An 18,710-nucleotide genomic window follows, 5' to 3' on the forward strand; every position below is an offset into this window, starting at 1 on the left:
ATTATAATACAGAGTATGGAGGCAGCCCCAGCATTATACAGTATTATTATGATACAGAGTATGGAGGCAGCCCCAACATTATACAGTATTATTATGATACAGAGTATGGAGGCAGCCCCATCATTATACAGTTGTAACAGTCCTGACCTATTTATGTTAGTTTTTATGTGTTTATGGTCAGGGCATGTGTTTTGGGTGGGCAGTCTATGTTATCTGTTTCTATGTTGGTTTCGGTTTGCCTGGTATGGCTCTTGATTAGAGGCAGGTGGTTTGCATTTTCCTCTAATCAAGAGTCATATTTAGGTAGGGCATTCTCACTGTGTGTTTGTGGGTGATTGTCTCCGGTGATGTCTTCGTTGTGTTCGATGTATTCACTTTTGGAGCTGTTTGGCTGTTCGTATGTTTCGATGTCCGTTCCTGTTCGTGAGTTTACGTTTGTCCATGTAAGTTTATGTTCAGGTTGCGTGTACGTCGTTTTGTTATTTTGTAAATTTTGAAAGTGTTTGTTTTGTTTCGTATTGCCATCAGTTTTCGTTATTAATAAATAAAGATGGCATATTTCCCTGACTCCGCATATTGGTCTGAAGATCCTTCTCTCCTCACCTCATCTGAGGATGAGGAAAGCGACAGCTATTACAGAATCACCCACCAAAATACAGAGACCAAGCGGTATGGGAATGCTAAACGGAGTAAGGGACAGAAGAAGGAGCAATGGACATGGGACGATGTATTGAATGGAAAAGGTGTCTACACATGGGAGGAGATCCTAGCAGGTAGAGATCGCCTTCCATGGGAACAGCTGGAGGCACTGAGGAGAGCGGAGGCTACCGGAGAGAGGAACCGGAATTATGAGGGAACGCGTCTGGCACGGAAGCCGAAAAAGCCCGTGAGTAACTCCCAAAAATTTCTTGGGGGGGGGCTAAAGGGTAGTGGGCCAAGGGCAGGTAGGAGACCTGCGCCCACTTCCCAGGCTAACCGTGGAGAGCGGGAGTACGGGCAGACACCGTGTTACGCAGTAGAGCGCACGGTGTCTCCTGTACGTGTGCATAGCCCGGTGCGGGTTATTCCACCTCCCCGCACTGGTAGGGCTAGATTGGGCATTGAGCCAGGTGTCATGAGGCCGGCTCAACGCGTCTGGTCTCCAGTGCGTCTCCTCGGGCCGGCATACATGGCACCTGCCTTACGCATGGTTTCCCCGGTTCGCCTGCATAGCCCAGTGCGGGCTATTCCACCTCGCCGCACTGGCAGGGCGACCGGGAGCATTCAACCAGGTAAGGTTGGGCAGGCTCAATGCTCAAGAGAGCCAGTACGCCTGCACGGTCCGGTATTTCCGGCGCCACCTCCCCGCCCCAGCCTAGTACCTACAGTGCCTACATTACGCACTAGGCTACCAGTGCATTTCCAGAGCCCTGTTCCTCCTCCACGCACTCTCCCTATAGTGCGTGTATCCAGTTCAGTGCCTCCAGTTCCGGCCCCACGCACTAAGCCACCTGTGCGTCTCCTAAGTCCTGTACACACTGTCACTTCTCCCCGTACTAGTCCTGAGGTGCGTGCCCTCAGCCAGGTGCCACCAGTGCCGGTACCACGCACCAGGTATAGAGTACGCTTTGAGAGTTCAGTGTGCCCTGTCCCTGCTCCACGCACTAGTAGGAAGGTGCTTATCATTAGGCCGGTGCCTCCAGTTCCGGCACCACGCACCAGGTCTACAGTGCGCCGTATCCGGCCAGAGCCATCCGTCTCCCCAGCGCCATCTGAGCCATCCGTCTCCCCAGCGCCATCTGAGCCATCCGTCTCCCCAGCGCCATCTGAGCCATCCGTCTCCCCAGCGCCATCTGAGCCATCCGTCTGCCAGGAGCCTGCAAAGCCGCCCGTCTGCCATGAGCCTGCAAAGCCGCCCGTCTGCCATGAGCCTACAGAGCCATCCGCCAGACAGGAGCCGCTAGAGCCGTCAGCCAGACAGGAGCCGCTAGAGCCGCCCGCCAGACAGGATCTGCCAGAGCCGCCAACCAGACAGGATCTGCCAGAGCCGCCAACCAGACAGGATCTGCCAGAGCCGCCAACCAGACAGGATCTGCCAGAGCCGCCAACCAGACAGGATCTGCCAGAGCCGCCAACCAGACAGGATCTGCCAGAGCCGTCAGCGAGCCATGAGCAGCCAGAGCCGTCAGCGAGCCATGAGCAGCCAGAGCCGTCAGAGAGCCATGAGCAGCCAGAGCCGTCAGTGAGCCATGAGCAGCCAGAGCCGTCAGAGAGCCATGAGCAGCCAGAGCCGTCAGCCTGCCATGAGCGTCGAGAGCCGTCAGCCTGCCATGAGCGTCGAGAGCCGTCAGCCTGCCATGAGCGTCGAGAGCCGTCAGCCTGCCATGAGCGTCGAGAGCCGTCAGCCTGCCATGAGCGTAGAGAGCCGTCAGCCTGCCATGAGCGTAGAGAGCCGTCAGTCTGCCATGAGCGTCGAGAGCCGTCAGCCTGTATGGACCTGCCAGAGCCGTCCAAACAGGACCTGCCAGAGTCCTTCAGCCGGGATCTGCCCCTTGTCCCGGTGTTGCCCCTTGTCCCGGTGTTGCCCCTTGTCCCGGTGTTGCCCCTTGTCCCGGTGCTGCCCCTTGTCCCGGTGCTGCCCCTTGTCCCGGTGCTGCCCCTTGTCCCGGTGCTGCTCCTTGTCCCGGTGCTGCTCCTTGTCCCGGTGCTGCTCCTTGTCCCGGTGCTGCTCCTTGTCCCGGTGCTGCCCCTTGTCCCGGTGCTGCCCCTTGTCCCGGTGCTGCCCCTTATTCCAGTGATGGTCCTTATCCTGATGCTGCCCCTTGTTCTGGTGCTGCCCCTTGTCCCGGTGCTACTCCTTGTCCCGGTGCTGCCCCTTGTCCTGGTGCTAGCTGTTTATTTAGGGGAAGGTAGTGTTAGGGTGGGCATTAGAAGGGGTAGAAAGAAGAGGGGAGTGACTATGGTGGTATGGGGACAGCGTCCTGAACCGGAACCACCACCGTGGTCAACTGCCCACCCGGACCCCCCCCTGGACTTTGTGCTGGTGCGCCCGGCGTTCGCACCTTGGGGGGGGGTACTGTAACAGTCCTGACCTATTTATGTTAGTTTTTATGTGTTTATGGTCAGGGCATGTGTTTTGGGTGGGCAGTCTATGTTATCTGTTTCTATGTTGGTTTCGGTTTGCCTGGTATGGCTCTTGATTAGAGGCAGGTGGTTTGCATTTTCCTCTAATCAAGAGTCATATTTAGGTAGGGCATTCTCACTGTGTGTTTGTGGGTGATTGTCTCCGGTGATGTCTTCGTTGTGTTCGATGTATTCACTTTTGGAGCTGTTTGGCTGTTCGTATGTTTCGATGTCCGTTCCTGTTCGTGAGTTTACGTTTGTCCATGTAAGTTTATGTTCAGGTTGCGTGTACGTCGTTTTGTTATTTTGAAAGTGTTTGTTTTGTTTCGTATTGCCATCAGTTTTCGTTATTAATAAATAAAGATGGCATATTTCCCTGACTCCGCATATTGGTCTGAAGATCCTTCTCTCCTCACCTCATCTGAGGATGAGGAAAGCGACAGCTATTACAACAGTATAATTCTACCAAGTACGGAGGCAGCCCCAACATTATACAGTATTATTAGGATACATAGTATGGAGGCAGCCCCAACATTATACAGTATTATTATAATACAGAGTATGGAGGCAGCCCCAGTACTTTACAGTATTATTATAATACAGAGTATGGAGGCAGCCCCAGTATTTTACAGTATTATTATAATACAGAGTATGGAGGCAGCCCTAGTACTATACAGTATTATTATAATACAGAGTATGGAGGCAGCCCCAACATTATACAGTATTATTATGATACAGAGTATGGAGGCAGCCCCAACATTATACAGTATTATTATAATGCAGAGTATGGAGGCAGCCCCAGTACTATACAGTATTATTATGATACAGAGAATGGAGGCAGACCCAACATTACACAGTATTATTATAATACAGAGTATGGAGGCAGCCCCAGCATTATACAGTATTATTATAATACAGAGTATGGAGGCAGCCCCAACATTATACAGTATTATTATAATGCAGAGTATGGAGGCAGCCCCAACAGTATACAGTATTATTATGATACACACTATGGAGGCAGCCCCAGTACTATACAGTATTATTATGATACAGAGTATGGAGGCAGCCCCAACATTATACAGTATTATTATAATACAGAGTATGGAGGCAGCCCCAGCATTATACAGTATTATTATAATTCAGAGGATGGAGGCAGCCCCAGTGCTATACAGTATTATTATGATTCAGAGAAGGGAGGCAGACCCAACATTACACAGTATTATTATAATTCAGAGTATGGAGGCAGCCCCAACAGTATACAGTATTATTATGATACACACTATGGAGGCAGCCCCAGTACTATACAGTATTATTATAATACAGAGTATGGAGGCAGCCCCAACATTATACAGTATTATTATAATACAGAGTATGGAGGCAGCCCCAACATTATACAGTATTATTATAATACAGAGTATGGAGGCAGCCCCAGTACTTTACAGTATTATTATGATACAGAGTATGGGGGCAGCCCCAGTACTATACAGTTTTATTATGATACAGAGTATAGAGGCAGCCCCAGCATTATACAGTTTTATTATAATACAGAGTTTGGAGACAGCCCCAGCATTATACAGTATTATTATATTACTGAGTATGGAGGCAGCCCCAGCATTATACAGTATTATTATGATACAGAGTATGGAGGCAGCCCCAGCATTATACAGTATTATTATGATACAGAGTATGGAGGCAGCCCCAGCATTATACAGTATTATTATGATACAGAGTATGGAGGCAGCCCCAGCATTATACAGTATTATTAGGATACATAGTATGGAGGCAGCCCCAACAGTATACAGTATTATTATGATACAGAGTATTGAGACAGCCCCAGTACTTTACAGTAGTATTATGATTCAGAGTATGGAGGCAGCCCCAACATTATACAGTATTATTATAATACAGAGTATGGAGGCAGCCCCAGCATTATACAGTATTATTATAATACAGAGTATGGAGGCAGCCCCAGCATTATACAGTATTATTATAATACAGAGTATGGAGACAGCCCCAGTACTTTACAGTATTATTATGATACAGAATATGGAGGCAGCCCCAGTACTTTACAGTATTATTATAATACAGAATATGGAGGCAGCCCCAGTACTTTACAGTATTATTATAATACAGAGTATGGAGGCAGCCCCAGTACTTTACAGTATTATTATGATACAGAATATGGAGGCAGCCCCAGTACTTTACAGTATTATTATAATACAGAATATGGAGGCAGCCCCAGTACTTGACAGTATTATTATAATACAGAGGATGGAGGCAGCCCCAGTATTTTACAGTATTATTATGATACAGAGTATGGAGGCAGCCCCAGCATTATACAATATTATTATGATACAGAGTATGGAGGCAGCCCCAGCATTAAACAGTATTATTATGATACAGAGTATGGAGGCAGCCCCAGCATTAAACAGTATTATTAGGATACAGAGTATGGAGGCAGCCCCAGCATTATACAGTATTATTATGATACAGAGTATGGAGGCAGCCCCAACATTATACAGTATTATTATAATGCAGAGTATGGAGGCAGACCCAACATTACACAGTATTATTATAATTCAGAGTATGGAGGCAGCCCCAACAGTATACAGTATTATTATGATACACAGTATGGAGGCAGCCCCAGTACTATACAGTATTATTATAATACAGAGTATGGAGGCAGCCCCAACATTATACAGTATTATTATAATACAGAGTATGGAGGCAGCCCCAACATTATACAGTATTATTATAATACAGAGTATGGAGGCAGCCCCAGTACTTTACAGTATTATTATGATACAGAGTATGGGGGCAGCCCCAGTACTATACAGTTTTATTATGATACAGAGTATAGAGGCAGCCCCAGCATTATACAGTATTATTATAATACAGAGTTTGGAGGCAGCCCCAGCATTATACAGTATTATTATATTACTGAGTATGGAGGCAGCCCCAGCATTATACAGTATTATTATGATACAGAGTATGGAGGCAGCCCCAACATTATACAGTATTATTATAATACAGAGTATGGAGGCAGCCCCAGCATTATACAGTATTATTATAATACAGAGTATGGAGGCAGCCCCAGCATTATACAGTATTATTATGATACAGAGTATGGAGGCAGCCCCAGCATTATATAGTATTATTAAGATACATAGTATGGAGGCAGCCCCAACAGTATACAGTATTATTATGATACAGAGTATTGAGACAGCCCCAGTACTTTACAGTAGTATTATGATTCAGAGTATGGAGGCGGCCCCAGCATTATACAGTATTATTATAATACCGAGTATGGAGGCAGCCCCAACATTACAGTATTATTATAATACAGAGTATGGAGGCAGCCCCAGCATTATACAGTTTTATTATAATACAGAGCATGGAGGCAGCCCCAGTATTTTACAGTAGTATTATGATTCAGAGGATGGAGGCAGCCCCAGCATTATACAGTATTATTATGATACAGAGTATGGAGGCAGCCCCAACATTATACAGTATTATTATAATACAGAGTATGGAGGCAGCCCCAGTACTATACAGTATTATTATAATACAGAGTATGGAGGCAGCCCCAACATTATACAGTATTATTATAATACAGAGTATGGAGGCAGCCCCAACATTATACAGTATTATTATAATACAGAGTATGGAGGCAGCCCCAGTACTTTACAGTATTATTATGATACAGAGTATGGGGGCAGCCCCAGTACTATACAGTTTTATTATGATACAGAGTATAGAGGCAGCCCCAGCATTATACAGTATTATTATAATACAGAGTTTGGAGGCAGCCCCAGCATTATACAGTATTATTATAATACTGAGTATGGAGGCAGCCCCAGCATTATACAGTATTATTATGATACCGAGTATGGAGGCAGCCCCAACATTATACAGTATTATTATAATACAGAGTATGGAGGCAGCCCCAGCATTATACAGTATTATTATGATACAGAGTATGGAGGCAGCCCCAGTATTATACATTATTATTATAATACAGAGTATGGAGGCAGCCCCAGTACTATACAGTATTATTATAATACAGAGTATGGAGGCAGCCCCAGTACTATACAGTATTATTATAATACAGAGTATGGAGGCAGCCCCAGTACTATACAGTATTATTATAATACAGAGTATGGAGGCAGCCCCAGTACTATACAGTATTATTATGATACAGAGTATGGAGGCAGCCCCAGTACTATACAGTATTATTATAATACAGAGTATGGAGGCAGCCCCAGTACTATACAGTATTATTATAATACAGAGTATGGAGGCAGCCCCAACATTATACAGTATTATTATGATACAGAGTATGGAGGCAGCCCCAACATTATACAGTATTATTATAATACAGAGTATGAAGGCAGCCCCAGCATTATACAGTATTATTATGATACAGAGTATGGAGGCAGCCCCAGCATTATACAGTATTATTATAATACAGAGTATGGAGGCAGCCCCAGCATTATACAGTATTATTATAATACAGAGTATGGAGGCAGCCCCAACATTATACCGTATTATTATGATACAGAGTATGGAGGCAGCCCCAACATTATAGAGTATTATTATAATACAGAGTATGAAGGCAGCCCCAGCATTATACAGTATTATTATGATACAGAGTATGGAGGCAGCCCCAACATTATACAGTATTATTATAATACAGAGTTTGGAGGCAGCCCCAGCATTATACAGTATTATTATAATACAGAGTATGGAGGCAGCCCCAGCATTATACAGTATTATTATGATACAGAGTATGGAGGCAGCTCCAGCGTTATACAGTATTATTATAATACAGAGTATGGAGGCAGCCCCAACATTATACAGTATTATTATGAATCAGAGTATGGAGGCAGCCCCAGTACTATACAGTATTATTATGATACAGAGTATGGAGGCAGCCCCAGCATTATACAGTATTATTATGATACAGAGTATGGAGGCAGCCCCAGCATTATACAGCATTTTTATGAATCAGAGTACTCCCCACTGGATGTTGAGAGGAGAGGAGAGGAGAACACATAAACATATTTCATACATTAAACTGAGAGCAGGTGAGGTACAATACACACTGTTCTGATACACAGCATTCCTACTAAGAGAGGGGATATGGCTACAGTATCTTGTACCTAGTAGAGAGGGAGACCCAACATTACACAATATGAACCAGAGTATTCCCCACTGCATGGTGAGAGAAGAACACACCAACCAACGAGACAGGCCAGGAGTCTGCCTAGGCTCTCTAGCTCACTGCTAATTTGTTTTCTGAATGAAGGCCTGCCTCCTGCGTTCAGCCCAGGCGCCCGCCCGCCCTCTCCCCTTTGGTCTTATTAATTAGCTTGTTGGAGTTTATTTTTGGCATTAAAAGTCAGGAACTGTTTAATTTGTCAAGGCTGAGCTGCCGCCAGTATCTGCCCACCGTGCCTCAGCTTCAGGGCTAAACATTGTGGATGATTAAAAACCTCAACCAAATTTATTCACATTAAAACTGTTTTTTTTTTTTTTACTTTGATGCTAATGTTTACCTACTGGGTGTGTTGGAGGGTTACCCAAAACACTTCACATCAATCAGGAAGCTCATGAGAGCTTTTTGGACTACGACACCCACAATGCCCCTCTCACTTCCACCACCTCCTCTCTCCCTGCCTCAGATCTAATCACAGACTCCATCTGTATCTCTGTATCACTCTCTTTGTACTATTCTCTCCCTCGTATCAACCATTGTGCTGCAGAATTCTCTGTAATGCTGGATTCCTTATCGGAGAATCACATTAGATTAGTTAATTTACAAGATGTGAAACCCATCACAGATCTAGATACTGACCAGCAACAGATCACTACCTCAAAGTGATCAGGGAGAAGCACACTATGAATATTAGCAGTTTCAATGGATACTAATCATGTTCCGGTTCTTTCATCCCTACCAAATTGAGCCTTGGAGAGAGGGCCAGAAGGAGCTGGAGCATTGGAATAGAAAATAGCAGAGATGTGGGTGAGATTGAATGAGGGATGATGGGGGAAGAAGACAGTCAAAAAGAGATTTTGTCTTCAAGACAAAAAGTTCTCATTTGTATGATAATAGCAGACTTTGCTCCAAGCCCCACTGAGACTGGCTGCTGTGATGAGACTGTCTCATTCCACTCTAAACAATTCAGCCAAACAAGTCATACTGTGGGGGGGATTCCTTTCCCTCTGTGTGTGTCATAAACTGTGTGTGTCTGTGTGTGTGTGTGTGTGTGTCATCCAACCTCAGACTGACAAGTGGGTGTTGGAGCGAAACATTGGCACTTGACTAGATTGCCATGCCATAGTGAGCGCCAAATATGAAGGCTGCACAGACATTATTCTTGTTGTGTATAGACAACCATCAAACAAACACTTGATGAAGTATTAAGCTCTGGGTTGTGTACAAATGGTCCATCAAGTGCTTGATTCAAGACCATCACTGCTTTACGAATGAAAGGAAAATATCCTCGTCACTAGACAACTCCATAACCGCTCACATGGAACAACCAATGAGGGAGCAAGTCCAGCTCCCTTCACCTGACCTATATGATGATGATAGGTCAAACAAACGAGGGAAGTAATTGTAAAGGTTCACTCTGAGCTGAAAGGCCATAATCAGCAGAAAATAACAAGAGTTTACAGCTGTACTTCTAGCTGTAAACCCTTGTCTTTTGTGGTGATCATTGCATTTCTGCTCAGGATTGTCATGTTCGTTTAGAGAAGGATTGGACCAAGGTGCAGCGTGGTAATACTCCTCGCCAACTCCATTCTCCGGTATCCCTCGCACTGTTCTATTGAATCCCAGGCGGGCTCTGGCACTCTCCCTGGGTCGACCGAGCACCTCTCTACCTCCTACCAGGTTGTCTCTGGTTCACACCTCGGCAACTCCAACCACCCCGTGTGCCCCCCACACAAATTGGGCTGTCCTTTGGGCTGTCTTTGTGGCCGCGAACCCTGGCGTCGTCGCTGTTGCTCCTTCGCTGCCTCCGCCTGCTTCCATGGCAGGCTTCTGTCTCCTGCCATGATTTCATCCCACGTCCAGGATGTCCTTCACTCCTCCTGGGCACGCTGCTTGGTCCGTGGGTGGTGGGATCTTCTGTCATGTTTGTTTAGAGAAGGATTGGACCAAGGTGCAGCGTGGGAAGCGTACATCGTTTTATTAGATGAACACGAAACAAAAATAACAAACTACAACCGAACGTGAAGCTACTGTATATGCAGTGCAGAACGCAACTACACACAAACAAGATCCCACAAACTAAAGGTGGAAAAAAGGCTGCACCTTGGTATGATCCCCAATCAGAGACAACGATAGACAGCTGCCACTGATTGGGAACCATACCCAGCCAACAAAGAAATAGAAAAACTAGAATGCCCACCCAAATCACACCCCGACCTAACCAAATAGAGAAATAAAAAGGCTGTCTAAGGTCAGGGCGTGGATGAACGTTTACAATACTTGTGTCATATCTGCTAACAGAAGGTACTGTCTGTAACAATAATGTTCGCTGATAGTTGACAAATTAATATTTTTAGCATATCACAGCATAAACCATACAATAACACCACTGCAGTTGTTAAATTCAGAATTCAGACGAGAAGCCTTGAGCGGTAGCCTTGTAAGCCGCCTGATCTCGCGAGCTTACAGGAATGTTTGCCATGAGGCTACTTCAGTGGAGGTCTGAGCAGAGTATTTGTGGTGTGTGAAGACAAGAGGCACTCCAGCAATCAAAACAAACATGGCAAGGGGAGGAATGGAGTTCAAAGAGGGTAAAGTAACGACATGGTACTATGTGTTGAGGAAATAGTGGAGGGGGAAGAGGGTCCATGGGCGACGGAGTGGAGAGGGAGTTAAAGGGCTCAGTAATGTGTGTTTTCCCAGAGCACAATGTGTGTGTATGTGAAAAAAGATAACTTATCCGTGCAAGCGTGTGTGTGCCTGGATGTGTGAACATGTGTGACTATGTACGTAGATGTGTGAATATTCTCTGGTTGTGTGTGTGTGTGTGTGTGAGTATGTGATATGTACGTGTGTGTGTGTGTGTGCATATGTAAGCATGTGTGTGAGGATCCTTGTGTGAGTATGTACGTGTTTGATTGTTTGCGTGTTTGTGTGTGTGTGCGTGTATGTGTGTTGTTTGTGTGTGTGTGTGTGTGTGTGTGTGTGTGTGTGTGTGTGTGTGTGTGTGTGTGTGTGTGTGTGTGTGTGTGTGTGTGTGTGTGTGTGTGTGTGTGTGTGTGTGTGTGTGTGTGTGTGTGTGTGTGGGTGTGTGTGTGGGTGTGTGTGTGCGTGCCACACACAAACCCTTACATTCCCATCACCACATCAGCTTCAAACATCATTTAGTCACTTTTCTCTTATTGAAACCCAGTCCCATTGAAGAGGAGTGGCACTCAGTTCCAACTGCTGGGTGTGTGATTAGAGGAGGTGTGTGTGTGTGTGTGTGTGTGTGTGTGTGTGTGTGTGTGTGTGTGTGTGTGTGTGTGTGTGTGTGTGTGTGTGTGTGTGTGTGTGTGTGTGTGTGTGTGTGTGTGCGTGCATGCGTGCGTGCCTGCGTGCGTGCCTGCGTGCGTACCTGCGTGTGTGTGTGTGAGAGAGTGTGTCTGCTGCCACATTCAACAAAGAGGAGTGCAGAGTGAACATGAAGAGATCCCACAGTGTCGCTCGGAGCAGCACTGTGCCTGCTGAAGCCTTTGGAGTGATGAGCACCCTGCCATCTCCAAAACACTACAGCAGGGAATATATTATACATAAGTAGTACAACAATGTGCTCTCTCTGGGAGCAGCAGTTGAAGCACATCTGCTCAGTGTTCCTGGAAGCTCTCAGCCATGCAGACAATGGGGACAGTCCTGATGTTTATGGCCCCCATGTTCCCCACTTAATGGCCACTTTGTTTCTGTCACATGCATTTTCCATCCTCCTCCTCAGACATTTGGCTACGGTGTTTTAGTTAATACCAAGAAGACTGATCTTCTATTCTTTCTAGGGGTTGGATGGACAGATATCGATGTAGATCACATTCTATCCGCGTTCCGAAGAAAGGAAAGTGTCTCACTGTGCTAAAGACAACCTTGGCTTTCACCACTGAACTGTAACCAGGATGGATCTTTCTCCCCATCTGAGTGAGGTTACACATTACAAGAGGCTACTGGTGAGAGGATGACCATGCACAGACCACAAGGCCTGTACTTCACACTTAACAATAAGACCTTTGGGAGTTCATGGGAAATAATAGTATTGTAAGTGAAGCTAGGGTTCTTTTCAGCTCTGAGAGACAAATACGATTATAACACCCCATTTGTGACATATCTCAGATATTGTTTCAGTAATGTTATAGCATTACTGTTTATTTTTGCGACCAGGGCCATTCAACCGTAGTATTACTGCCTCTGTAGTATTGGATAACGTTGATTAAATGGAAGCCTTCTTCAACCCGTTTTATACTGAACAAAAATATAAACGCAACATGTAACAATTTCCAAGATTTTACTGATTTACAGTTCATGGGAGGAAATCAGTCAATTGAAATACATTCATTTGGCCCTAATCTATGGATTTCACATGACTGGGCAGGAGCGCAGCCATGAGTGGGTCTGGGAGGGCATAGGCCCACCCACATGGGAGCCAGGTCCACCCATCGGGGAGTCAGGTCCAGCCAATCAGAATAAGTTTTCCACACAAAGGAGCTTTATCACAGACAGAAATACTCCTCAGCCGGATGTGGAGGTCCTGGGCTGGCGTGGTTACACGTGGTCTGCGGTTGTGAGGCCAGTTGGATGTACTGCCAAATTCTCTAAAACGACGTTGTCGGCCACTGATGATCGAGATATGAACATTCACTTCTCTGGCAACAGCTCTGTTGGGCATTCCTGCAGTCAGCATGGTAATTGCACATTCCCTCAACACTTGAGACATCTGTGGCATTGTGTTGTCTAACAAAACTTCACATTTTAGAGTGGCATTTTATTGTCCCCAACGCAAGGTGCACCTGTGTAATGATCATGCTGTTTAATCAGCTTCTTGATTTGCCACACCGGTCTGGTGGATGGATTATCTTGGCAAAGGAGAAATGCTCACTAATAGGGATGTAAACAAATTTGTGCACCAAATTTGAGAGAAATAAGCTTTAAGTGCATATGGAACATTTCTGGGATCTTTTATTTCAGCTCATGAAAAATGGGACAAACGCTTTACATGTGCGTTTATATTTTTGTTCAGTTCATACAGTCTTCTTAAATTATGTGATTTTAAACACCCACTCAGGAGGAAGACCACAAGCAAGTGTTTTGGTGCAGGTTAGTGTTTTTCGTAATGAATTTTGACTTTGCTTCTGGCCTATCTATCAGAAATCGCTCAGTTATGCCTCCAGGACAAAACTCATCCCAATAAAACGTCAACCTGCTATTTTGGTCCTGATTTCTCACCTACCAACCAGGGGTCCAGTTGTGAAATGGTGGTTCAGTATTGCATTAGTCCCTATAATGAAATATCGACACCAAGTGTGGCAAGCATACCCATATTAATAAATATGCATGGGGAAACCATAACAAATACATTATCCTGAAAATGGATGGTTAAGTACAGGTTATGTTCTGCTTTTGGAACAGCCCTGACCATAACTAGCCAGGGTAAAGAAAGGGAGCATGATAAGTCAACCCAATCTAAGGCTTGATAAATAATAGATAGGTGGTATAATGACTAAATGAATGGCTGCCAGAGGCTCACATTACTACCTAATTATTAACACTTTCACAAATGTACGTTCATAATTATTCATATCAAAATGGATTTGCCATGCCTGACTTCCACGCATGGACAAGATGTATAGCTGAAAAAACGTAATGCATATGCAAACACACGCATGCACACACACACAAGCATTAACATAGAGTCTGTGCATTTAGTTCAGTCTTTTCCATTATGAAACCTGTTGCTGCTGCACAGTGGCTCGTTGTAGCCTATCCTCTTCCACAGCGCCATCAACAGAGCCAGATCAATAAAAATGACATTATTACCGTAGCCTACGTTCTCTTTTTTTTGGTTGCGGTGGCAACGCAAAATATTAATTTCTTAGTTTAGTGAGGGACTGCAAATTACGATTAATTTAACTTGTGAGCAATTACAGGGTACCATGGGTAGGCTAGATTGTTGTGCGCCAACACAGATTTCTTCTGAATAAACAAGTTGGAATATATTTCCTACCTGTCATCCGCCTGCCAGTCACCCAGCAACAGGTCTCGGAACCGGTACCGTGGAGGCAGCGGGAGCACCTCCTTCTCCAGCTCTACCACTACCATGGTCTTCTCCTGAGCGCCGAACCCACCAGCGCACAATGCCAGAGATTGAGACGCGAACAAACAGAGACGCCTCTAGAGAGGCTTATCAAAATTAACTACTCTTTTGTTATTCAACTTCCAAATAACACATACCTGTATGAACACCCTAAAATGTTGTTAATTTATTACTGACACAATGTAATATCTTCTGCAACAGGTCGAGGATGCTCCGCCGTGACATGCACGTAAGTACTTTTGGCTTGACAGGATGCGGAGCAACTGGTTGTCTCTTTGAACACCCGCTGGCTCCTTATGGACGCAGCGAAAGCAGACCCATTTGCTCGAACAATTACGTACTCTGAGTCTACGAGCAGTAGGTTACGAGCCCAAATCCCTGCAGGGCACATTTTAAATACTGAACAAGCTAATCATATTTGCATGAGCTTTATAGTGATGTGTTGTCGTTTTATTGAAGATGCCTTGTTAATTTATTTAATTTATTCAGATCATGCTCTAATTCTTGTTAATGTAAGCTCAATAAACCATTTATGAGTCATATGCGATATTAAATTAATCCATTTAAGGACCTAATTTCTCTATATACTTTCAAATGACTAAAACCAAATCAAAACTGTGTAGAAATGATAATGGACTTATATTCATACCGTTTATTGACTGTCCCGCTCGCTAATCATCACTGTGCAGTCAATGGACCTACAGTTGAAGACGCAAGTTTACATACACCTTAGCCAAATACATTTAAACTCAGTTTTTCACAATTCCTGACATTTAATCCTAGTAAAAAATTGCTGTCCTAAATCAGTTAGGATCACCACTTTATTTAAAGAATGTGAAATGTCAGAATAATAATAGAGAGAATTATTTATTTGAGCTTTTATTTCTTTCATCACATTCCCAGTGGGTCATTAATTTACATACACTCAATTAGTATTTGGTAACATTGTCTTTAAATTGTTTAACTTGGGTCAAACGTTTCAGGTAGCCTTCCACAAGCTTTCCACAATAAGTTGAGTGAGTTTTGGCCCATTCCTCCTGACAGAGCTGCTGTAACTAAGTCAGGTTTGCAGGCCTCCTTGCTCACACACGCTCTTTCAGTTCTACCCACACATTTTCTATAGGACTGAGGTCAGGGCTTTGTGATGGCCACTCCAATACCTTGACTTTGTTGTCCTTAAGCCATTTTGCAACAACTTTGGAAGTATGCTTGGGGTCATTGTCCATTTGGAAGACCCATTTGCGACCAAGCTTTAACTTCCTGACTGATGTCTTGAGATGTTGCTTCAATATATCCACATAATTTTCCTACCTCATGATGCCATCTTTTTTGTGAAGTGCACCAGTCCCTCCTGCAGCAAAGCACCCCCACAACATGATGCTGCCACCCCCGTGATTCACGTTTGGGATGGTGTTCTTCGGCTTGCAAGCCTCTCCCTATTCCCTCCAAACATAACGATGGTCATTATGGCCAAACAGTTCTATTTTTGTTTCATCAGAAAAAAAAGTAGGATCTTTATCCCCATATGCAATTGCAAACCATAGTCTGTCTTTATCGCGGTTTTGGAGCAGTGGCTTCTTCCTTGCTGAGCGGCCTTTCAGGTAATGTCGATATAGGACTCGTTTTACTGTGGATATAGATACTTCTGTACCTGTTTCCTCCAGCATCTTCACAAGGTCCTTTGCTGTTGTTCTAGGATTGATTTGCACTTTTTGTACCAAATTAAGTTAATCTCTAGGAGACAGAACGCGTCTCCTTCCTGAGCGGTATGACGGCTGCGTGGTCCCATGATGTTTATACTTGCGAACTATTGTTTGTACAGATGAACGTGGTACCTTCAGGTGTTTGGAAATTGCTCCCAAGGATGAACCAGACTTGTGGAGGTATACAATTTGTTTTCTGAGGTCTTGGCTGATTTCTTTTGATTGTCCCATAATGTCAAGCAAAGAGGCACTGAGTTTGAAGGTAGGGCTTGAAATTCATCCCCAGGTACACCTCCAATTGACTCAAATGATGTCAATTAGCCTATCAGAAGTTTCTAAAGCCATGACATCATTTAATCGAATTTTCCAAGCTGTTTAAAGGCACAGTCAACTTAGTGTATGCAAACTTCTGACCCACTGGAATTGTGATACAGTGAATTAGAAGTGAAATAATCTGTCTGAAAACAATTGTTGGAAAAATAACTTATGTCATGCACAAAGTAGATGTCTTAACTGACTTGCCAAAACTATAGTTTGTTAACAAGACATTTGTGGAGTGGTTGAAAAACGAGTTTTAATGACTCCAACCTAAGTGTATGTAAACTTCCGACTTCAACTGTACATTCATACCATTTCTTGACTGTCCAGCTCGATAATAGGCTAATCCCCAAACATTCAGAGCACAGAACATTCCCAAAACGATGGATAGTCAAATATTTTTTGCAAAATTTGACTACAAGGAAATATAACACATTTTCAATGCGGCCCTCTGGACCTTGTTGAAGACCGAATGCGGCCCCTGGGGCAAAATGAGTTAGACCCCCCTGGTCGTTGGTTTTTACCAAAGTGCATTAAGAAACAGTTAAGTTGTATTTGTTCACACTTGGTCGATTCTGCATGGCGTGCCAATTGTTATGCAGGCAACTGTGCAAAATAAATAACTGTGCAGCTGTGTACAGTCGTGTCCAAAAGTTTTGAGAATGACACAAATATTAATTTCCACAAAATTTGCTGCTTTCGTGTCTTTAGATATTTTTGACAGATGTTACTATGGAATGCTGAAGTATAATTACAAGCATTTCACAAGTGTCAAAGGCTTTCATTGACAATTACATGAAGTTGATGCAAAGAGTCAATATTTGCAGTGTTGACCCTTCAAATTTTTTTTCAAGACCTCTGCAATCCGCCCTGGCATGCTGTCAATTAACCTCTGGGCCACATCCTGACTGATGGCAGCCCATTCTTGCATAATCAATGCTTGGAGTTTGTCAGAATTTGTGGGTTTTTGTTTGTCCACCTGCCTCTTGAGGATTGACCACAAGTTCTCAAAGGGATTAAGGTCTGTGGAGTTTCCTGGCCATGGACCCAAAATATTGATGTTTTGTTCCCCGAGCCACTTAGTTATCACTTTTGCCTTATGGCAAGGTGCTCCATCATGCTGGAAAAGGCATTGTTCGTCACCAAACTGTTCCTGGATGGTTGGGAGAAGTTGCTCTCGGAGGATGTGTTGGTACCATTCTTTATTCATGGCTGTGTTCTTAGGCCAAATTGTGAGTGAGCCCACTCCCTTGGCTGAGAAGAAACCCCACACATGAATGGTCTCAGGATGCTTTACTGTTGGCATGACACAGGACTGATGGTAGCGCTCACCTTGTTTTCTCCGGGCAAGCTTTTTCCCAGATGCCCCAAACAATCGGAAAGGGGATTCATCAGCGAAAATGACTTTACCCCAGTCCTCAGCAGTCCAATACCTGTACCTTTTGCGGAATATCAGTCTGTCCCTGTTGTTTTTCCTGGAGAAAAGTGGCTTCTTTGCTGCCCTTCTTGACACCAGGCCATCCTCCAAAAGTCTTCGTCTCACTGTGCTTGCAGATGCACTCACACCTGCCAGCTGCCATTCCTGAGCAAGCTCTGTACTGGTGGTGCCCCGATCCCGCAGATGAATCAACTTTAGGAGACGGTCCTGGCGCTTGCTGGACTTTCTTGGGCGCCCTGAAGCCTTCTTCACAACAATTGAACCACTCTCCTTGAAGTTATTGATGATTTGATAAATGGTTGATTTAAGTGCAATCTTACTTGCAGCAATATCCTTGCATGTGAAGGCTTTTTTTGTGCAAAGCAATGATGACGGCACGTGTTTCCTTACAGGTAACCAGGATTGACAGGGGAAGAACAATGATTCCAAGCACCACCTTCCTTTTGAAGCTTCCAGTCTATTATTCGAACTCAATCAGCATGACAGAGTGATCACCAGCCTTGTCCTCGTCAACACTCACACCTGTGTTAACGAGAGAATCACTGGCATGGTGTGAGGTGGTCCTTTTGTGGCAGGGCTGAAATGCAGTGGAAATGTTTTTTGGGGATTCAGTTCATTTGCATGGCAAAGAGGGACTTTTCAAATAATTGCAATTCATCTGATCACTCTTCATAACATTCTGGAGTATATGCAAATTGCCATCATACAAAATGAGGCAGCAGACTTTGTGAAAATTCATATTTGTGTTCTCTTAGAGAATTCATCCAATAGGACTACAATATCCCATAAAATAATCGAATTAAAGTGACACGCACA

At 44.4% G+C, this 18,710-nt stretch overlaps 1 protein-coding gene across 1 annotated transcript in view; it reads right to left on the minus strand.

Annotated features, from left to right (window-relative positions):
- Positions 1 to 14,760, minus strand: part of LOC129833529 (potassium channel subfamily T member 2-like) — a 130,830-nt gene extending 116,070 nt beyond the window's left edge. The window contains exon 1 of the mRNA XM_055898188.1: positions 14,346 to 14,760. Coding sequence (XP_055754163.1) covers positions 14,346 to 14,440 — 95 coding nt within the window. The 5' untranslated portion in view covers positions 14,441 to 14,760. The remainder of the gene's footprint in view (positions 1 to 14,345) is intronic.
- Positions 14,761 to 18,710: the final 3,950 nt, after the last annotated feature.

This window comes from Salvelinus fontinalis, chromosome 34 (assembly GCF_029448725.1).
Source record: "Salvelinus fontinalis isolate EN_2023a chromosome 34, ASM2944872v1, whole genome shotgun sequence".
NCBI classification, from domain to species: domain Eukaryota; kingdom Metazoa; phylum Chordata; class Actinopteri; order Salmoniformes; family Salmonidae; genus Salvelinus; species Salvelinus fontinalis.